Here is a 7,501-nt window from a genome sequence, read left to right as displayed (position 1 = left end):
TGATGAGGTTGAAGGTGTCATTGTCGATGCCGATGAAGGGAGGCTTGAAGACTACTGCCGATGAAACAGGGAGTATGCCGATGAAGGAAGACTTGAGGACTACTGCCGATGAAACAAGGAGTATGCTGATAAAGGAAGACTTGAGGACTACTGCCGATGAAACAGGGGGTATGCCGATGGGAAGGAGGACGGTGAGATTTCCATCATAATTGAGGCGGACAGGGAAATAGATAGGAGTTGATTTCCTTTTCTATATTTGTTAGAGTATGATTCATGTAAGAGTCACGTGTTTCCTTAGATATGGGCTTGGTGTCCTAGTTGTGTTTGGTTGTGTCTCTTTAGATCAGGGTATAAATATGGAGTGAGAGGCAATGTAATTAGATATATCAATCAATATCAAAACCAATTTTTACTCCCATTTGCATCTACTTACTTTTCGGCGACTTCGTCAATTTGCATTATTTTCTCTTTACGAGTTCTCATTGATTCGGCGAGCTGCATCGCTTCAGTGCGACCTTCGGCGATTCTCGAGTTCCGCGTGAGTACCTCTTGGCCGTGACTTCCGGGCGTATCGCTGTTGTTAGGACCAAAGTGCTCGTATCTTCATCCTTGTCGATTAACAGGTCAAATCGACTGGCACGCCTTGGATATCGTTTCGGGTATTAGCCCTTTGTGTTTGCAGATCCACTTTTGCATCAACAGGGCTTATTTGGCTTATAAGCCATGGCTGAAAGTACCGTTGGTTGGTTTGGTATGAGAGAAAAATATTGTTCATTAGCTGATAAGCCATGGCTTATAAGCCAAATACGACCAAGTGAACAGGCTACTGTTGCCCAACAATTGAATTTTCAACTTGAAACTGGTATTCGGATCCATACTGTGCCGCGCCGCGGGATGGCCCAGCCGCGCCTGGCTGGCCACCGGATGGGGCGCCTACTGCCGCGTAGCCCACCAATCGGGGCCGCGCGCGCTCCACCAGAAGAGCGACGGTGCCTCCTCCACGGCGACCAGCGCTTAGATTGGGGGGGGGGGGGGGACGAGGTGGATCCGGCGGATCCGCGGCCCCTGGCCGGCGGCGGCGACGCCCTGCCCGGCTGCAACAGTGGCGGCGCCCTCCCCCATCATGTTTTCTTTTTTTCGCTTGGTCTCTGGTTTCACTCGGTCTCGACCTCTGTCCGATGTGATGCGGGATGCGGCGGTATGGAAAGGAATAGCAGAAGGGTAGTTTAGACCTTTCACGTCTTAACTAGTAGCCAATCTAACAGACTTGACAGAAGGCCATGGAAGGAATAAAATTTCGTTTCAGGACCATACAAGTAAGTTAAAAAAAAAGGGCCATACAAGGAAGAGACATTTTTTCTAGGGCCATACAGCTAAAAAGCTCTACCTTCTACTAGGACTGTACAGTACTTCAAGGCAACAATCTGAACTCAGTGCACCATCCTGTAATAATTATCAGTTCACTGTTCTAACGGTTAGTAATCTGATCGGATAAGATGGTCTGATGAAATAAGATAAAAAAACAGGCATCACTGTAAATGAATCAATCCTGCTGTGGAGAAGAATTATGAACAACTAGTTTGTCTCTTTGACTCTACTAACAAAAAAAACGCGACTGATCTAGGTTCACATATTAAATTCGAGCCTCCCGTGAGATATAAAATGTCCACATACTATACCATATACCAAGTCGTCAAGCGGGAATCACATGTTTGTTTGCTTGTTAAAGCTAAGTACTCTCTTTGTTCTAAATTGTAAATGATCTTCACTTTTCCATATTGTTTTCATAGTTGCATAGCAAAAGCTATGCTTTTTCGAAACAAGGAAACCACATTTCTATCGATGAAGACAACTAAGTATAGCTTCTGACTCAGAGACTAACGTAGCCGCAACAACAGAGTCAAACAGCCAACCATTTCACCCTTTCAAGTCGAGCTAAAGCAACAACTGCCAGAAAGACCACAATTCAGAACATGATACAGACATTAGCGGAGCCAAGATGAGCACCTCGGAGGAGGGGGGGGGGGGGGGGGGGGGCGCTAATCAATAGAGATTTAGAACAAATGTCGAAGATTAACGGTGAAATCACGTTTTTTCTACAGTAAATACAACAGAACCCCCCCCCCCCCCCCCCCCCCCCCCTGGATCCGCCACTGGATACAGACTGTGGCACCGATTACAGAAACACAGTCTGCGCGTCAGCATCACAAAAGCGGCTGGAGATCCAGCTCAGTCAATTCGGTATTCTTCTCCACGATCTTCATCCATTAGCAGTGGCGCCGAGTTGATGGAAGAGTTTACCCAGCAGCCTCTTGGCAATCCTGACTTACAATTTGGAACAAAGCGAGTAGCTAACAGTGGTATTATTAGAGACCAGATTATTACCTTTTTACATAGGTACTGTTGAATATCATTCATTTGATTGCTACCGTTGAACAGCCATTGTGATTCGAATGCATCATGAAAACTTTTCTCATGCTAAACATTCTAGGGGGCACCAAGTATTTGCTCTAAATATCTTGTCATAAGTAGTTGTTATTTTACAAACATATTACAGCACAAAAGCGAAGTTATCCACTATCTTGTTAAAGGATTGCATATTTACATGCATTCTTAGTGTTTTTGTATCGGCATGACAGAGACCAACAAAATAGTAGAACAGGTACTGTGTGCATGGGCATGACAGATCAATGGCTAACCTTCAAAAGTATATCCTCCTCACACCATCAAGCAGTTTTAGACTCCACTTCCTCCTCACTCCCCTCTTCATATGGTACAGAATCATTGCAGTCAGTCTCAGCATCGACATTATTGTCTTTTCCCTTAAGTGCTGGAATATTCAAATGCCTCGGAGGATAGTTGTTCTTCCACCCAAGCTTAACAATCCTTCTAGCCTCCTCGACTCTAGATGCAGCAACCAATGCGGTCACTACTGCCTGCAGCAATGAACATTTCACTCTGCACTTCCTATTAAAGATCTCCTGACAACAATTTAGAGCAAGATCAAGCTCCCCGGCCTCCACAAGACATGGTATGAGGGTTTCAAATGTGCCTTTATTTGGTGCATATCCTTTCTTTACCAGATCTTCATATACCTTCTTGGAGTCATCCAATCTCCCTTCTCTGCAGTACCCTCGAATCAGCTCATCGTAGGATACTGAATCAGGTTTAGACCCTTCCTTCTGCATCCTCTCAATCACAGCAACTGCATCCTCCATTCTCCCTTCAGCAACCAAACCCCGGAGCTTTGCATTGTAGCTCTTTGCGTTCGGCTGAAGATTCCTCTCCTTCATCATCTCCCAGATTTTCTCGGCCTTGTCAAAGCGACCATTGTTGTAAAACCCATTAAGCAGAGAGTTGAAAGATACCATATCGGGGGTCAGACCGCACTTCTCCATGAGCGAAATGACATCGAGGGCGGCCGAGGGTTCGGCTTTCTGAAAGGCCGGGATCTCGTCCAAACGCGGTGGCGAGAGAATCGAAGTCGCCGGTGTCGACGTATGCGGCGAGGACGGCGTTGAAGGCCGTGACGGACTTGTGCTTCGGGGGAAGGGCAAGGAAGGTCGCAGCGGCGTGGGACGGCATGGAGGCGCGGCCATAGAGGCGCACGATGCGCACGGCGAAGTCCTTGTTGGAGGCCTCGAGGAAGGGCTTCTGTGAGTCGAGGAGGGCCGTGACGGCGTCGCGGCGGCCGAAGGAAACGAGGCGGGACACGGCCACCTCGTACACGCGGTGGATGTCGCGGAAGCGTGGGGACGCGGTGGACGCGTCGATGAACTGGGATACCAGCTTGTCCGGATCGCGCTCCTGGAAAATGACCCGCAAGATTTTGCCGAGGGGATTCCGGCGGTTGCGGCCCGCCTTGGGCTTTGCCTCCGCCTCGACGGCTGCCGCTTTCTGGTCCGGCGTGGGTTCGGTCGCCAAATTGGGTGGCCGAGAGCACGGAGTGGCCGAGGACAAGATGCTGAAGAGCCGGCGCGTACGGTAGAAGGCGGCGGGGGTGGCCATGACCATGGGAGCGCACGGAGTGCCGGAGTGGGAGGCGGAGGTTTTTGCGATGCTGCGCATTGTATTTGGGCCGTTAATTGTTAGCCCAACCAGGTAGTAGTACATCCGAACCAAACTGAACTGCCTGGCCCATTACTCGCCGCGTCGGGGGCTCAGAGACCCCCAAGGCCCCACCGACCTGCGACGGCCATGGACGGGCACGTCCGGCGGCTGCTGAACCGCGTGTCGATCGCCCTGGCCGCCGTCGCAACCGCCGCACTGCTGCACCTGTTCAGCCATTCCTCCTCCTACTGCATCGTCGGAGGCAGCGGCTCGCCCACATATTCATCTCTATCATTGGCGCCCTTCCCGCGCACCTCCTGCGACGCCGCATCCCGCCGCGTCGTGGACCCCGACCTCCGCCTCGCCAAGCTCCGGGCCTCCCCGCGCTGGCGCAGCCGCAGCGATGCCCTCTCCTCGTCCACTCTCGTCCCGCTCCGCCGTCTCCGCCTCCTCGGCGAATCCTCCCGCGTGCTCTGCGTCGCCTCAGGCGCGGGGCTGGCCGCGGACGCGCTCCACGCTGCCGGCGTCGGGGACGTGACGGCCGTTGATCTCGTCGACTTCCCGCCGCTCGTCCGCCGAGCGGACGCACACAACCTCCCATTCTTCGACGGCGCCTTCGACGTTGTGCTCTCGGACGACCCGGGCGCGCTCGCCGGTGCGCTCTTCCCGTCCCGGTTCGCGGCCGAGATCGAGCGCACCGTCCGACGCGGTGGCGCTATCGCGATCGCCGTCGACCGGCACGTCGGCTTGTCCACCGTTGCCCACCTTTTCAGGAAGTCGCGCATCGTGAAGGTGAGGAATGCTACGCTGGATGGTTCAGCTGTGAACATCGTCATCTTGAGAAGTTACAGAACCAAAACCAACCCCCATTGATTCATTGGTCATTCTTTTGTGTCTGTTTTTTTTATTGGTGTTCTATTTAATTATTTTCTATTTTCGATCTTAGTATTTTTTTTAATAAACTTGAGTAATGCAGCTTCTTTTTGTTTTGTGATTAGGTTGTTTTCCGTTGTCATGGTTAGTCTTGAGACATGGTACGAAGTTGTATGAGTATCTAAGTAGCTACTGCAAATGACAATGACCAAAATTCTACAACTCAAGCGACCATTGCTCCCTGAAAATCAACTTTAAAACGTTATAAGCATAGATGATCATGCCAACTTCAGAGGTCACAATCCCCCTGCTCCTTTTTTTTATTTGCTTGTTATTACGAAATATTAGGATAATCGTACATGAGCTAAAATAGTTGTATAATGTAAGTCCCTTGCATGTTCTGAACAAGGGGATTGAGGAGGATTTTCCCCACCGAACTGAACAAGGTCTCACTGATAATGTGTGCAGCGGTTTCTTCCGCCAGGCCACATACTTCACAAGCCGGAATCCATAATTTTCTTCAGATGCAAATTAATCCGACACTGAGTTATCCATTGCGTTAACAACCGAATGAAAATTTGAACTCTGGGCGGCGCTGCGTTCTTCCAAATGGACGTGGTTGCAGGAGTTTGTAAAGCCCTGCAGTGCCTAGCTTCCCAGGCGCCATGCTGAAACGACTTATTAGTCTGCAATCTGCTTCCTCAGTCTCGGTGATGATTTCTTGCACCCCATCCAGCTCGACCTGCGCCTGGGGTGACAGGAGTGACACGAGTGTGCCTGTTCCAGAAAGCCCGAACTCGATCACCTAACACACAGTGCTCTTGCGCTACCTGCAGTCTGCAGTGACTGAAGAGGATAGGGAAACGGTCCGCCAGAGATCGTCAGTCATCACCAGTCCACACATCCAACCAGAATGATGTATCTCGGCCATGGCCGAAATGAACCGTGGTAATGTCTTGTTACAGGGGTGCAAGGATTATAGGACCTCCCAGTGCTGTGCATAGAGATCACCCTCCATTGTCGACAAACAAGCGCACTGACGCACCCATAGTGCGTGCCCATGCCAAGCCCTCGGCGCGGTGAAGCCGGTGGATGAGCTTAAGCAGCAAACGTAACCCAAATCCCTGAAGCCAAGTCCTCATTGGTCTTTAGAGGAGCAGACCCGTTCGTAGGCCATCAAGCCCTGTGATTGTGAAGGGGTGACAAGGCATTATTGTCACCGGACCAAAGAGCGGCCCTACGACGCCTATCATCTGGGAGATTACGCCCCGCGGCAGCGGGAGAGCACACATCACATGATCACATCAACAAACTGACAATCAGCTTGGTCTTATCGCTTGCTACATGTAGAAAGTGACACCCCCAGGCCCAGCAGGAGAACATCCAAACTTGGGTCTAAAGTTAGAACACATAGAGACACCTCCTAGTTAATAACGACTGGGCTTGATAATACGAGTTCCAGGTGGGCTCTCATCATCAGATCAGATGAAAAAAAAGAGGCAAGGTCTCCCGCCATTTCTGCTGGGGAGAAAGGGCTAGACGTTTCGGATGGTATGGTTCTGGAGGAATTTGGATGGTTTGAAGAAATTTGTGAGAGAAAAATACTGCTCCGGATGAAAAAAGAAGCAGATAGCCGTGTTTAAGGACACGCGAATGGAGCCAAAACAACCGGCGCGTCCACTGTTGGCCTTCGTGCACATGCGCCTCAAGGAAAGGAAACAGTGTCCGATCGATCTCAGATCTCGACAGTTGGATTGGATGGAGCGCGTGCGGAGGGTTGAATCGCTCACAGTTGCCACGGCCAGACACAGCGCCGGCATCGCACCTGCGGGCGTGCGGTAGGATAGCGACAAGATGGAGGGGCGGTCCCGCCGGTAGCTGGGAATGTCCCCGGCCTCGTCGCTGTCCCACTCCCACGGGCGCGGTTCACGGCAAGATGCAGCGCACCAACAATGATGCCGCACGCCACCGTGCGCGGAGGAGGGGAGGAGGCAAGGCAACTCGATCGATCAAAAGCCTTGAGCCACGTCGCCGCGTCATGGTCCGCGCACAGTGGCATGTCCCGCCTGGTGATTCGACGGGGCTTCCGGCACGCACGAATCATCAGCCATCTATCGGGCCGGATGGAGTAATGAGCGAGGGCGGCAACGCAACCAGATTTCTCCGCCATTTATCAGTCCAACCAGATCGCTCCATCACTGACGCGAAGGAAGGAAACCTTTTTGGCGCGTACTTGCTGGGTCTGGGAATCAAACGCGGGGCCGGATCGGAGAGTGGATGGCACCAAACGTTACCAGACAAGGGATTCAATGGCGCTCTGACTTCCTGCCTCCCTGTTTTAGTGTGTTACTCATCTCACTCGTCTGGTATTGTAATATGCCTTTGGTAGCCAGGCCGGCCGGGCCATCGATGGCGCATAGGTGGCGGCATGGGTGCATTCCTATCCTATCCCTGCACTGCAGGCTGCCGCGGACCGCGGCCGGGAGTTGGAGGCGCAGCGGCCAGCGGGAGAGCGCGCGCCCGCGCATGCGGGATGCCTTTTCCCTTCGGCTGACGACGGCCGGCGCGCGTGGGATGT

The 7,501-nt window shown here is 52.0% G+C and overlaps 1 protein-coding gene and 1 pseudogene across 2 annotated transcripts; one reads left to right on the top strand and one right to left on the bottom strand.

The window, feature by feature from the left end:
- Positions 1-2,504: 2,504 nt before the first annotated feature.
- Positions 2,505-4,014, bottom strand: LOC136459177 (small ribosomal subunit protein mS78 (rPPR3a)-like; annotated as a pseudogene).
- A 153-nt stretch (positions 4,015-4,167) lies between these two features.
- On the top strand, positions 4,168-5,176 carry LOC136459176 (uncharacterized). Of its 2 annotated transcripts, XM_066459066.1 has the most exons (2): positions 4,168-4,842; positions 5,049-5,176. In XM_066459066.1, the coding sequence occupies exons 1-2, from the start codon at positions 4,198-4,200 to the stop codon at positions 5,070-5,072; spliced, it is 669 nt and encodes a 222-aa protein (XP_066315163.1). In that variant the 5' UTR covers positions 4,168-4,197; the 3' UTR covers positions 5,073-5,176. The 2 variants fall into 2 exon arrangements, with proteins under 2 accessions (XP_066315163.1, XP_066315162.1); XM_066459065.1 differs by lacking the exon at positions 5,049-5,176 and having other exon boundaries at positions 4,168-5,042.
- The last annotated feature ends 2,325 nt before the right edge of the window (positions 5,177-7,501 follow it).

This window comes from Miscanthus floridulus, chromosome 6, assembly GCF_019320115.1.
Source record: "Miscanthus floridulus cultivar M001 chromosome 6, ASM1932011v1, whole genome shotgun sequence".
In the NCBI taxonomy this organism is placed as follows: Eukaryota; Viridiplantae; Streptophyta; class Magnoliopsida; order Poales; family Poaceae; genus Miscanthus; species Miscanthus floridulus.
The sequence above is the reverse complement of the archived record's forward strand: the minus strand, read 5'-3'. Positions and strand labels throughout refer to the sequence as shown.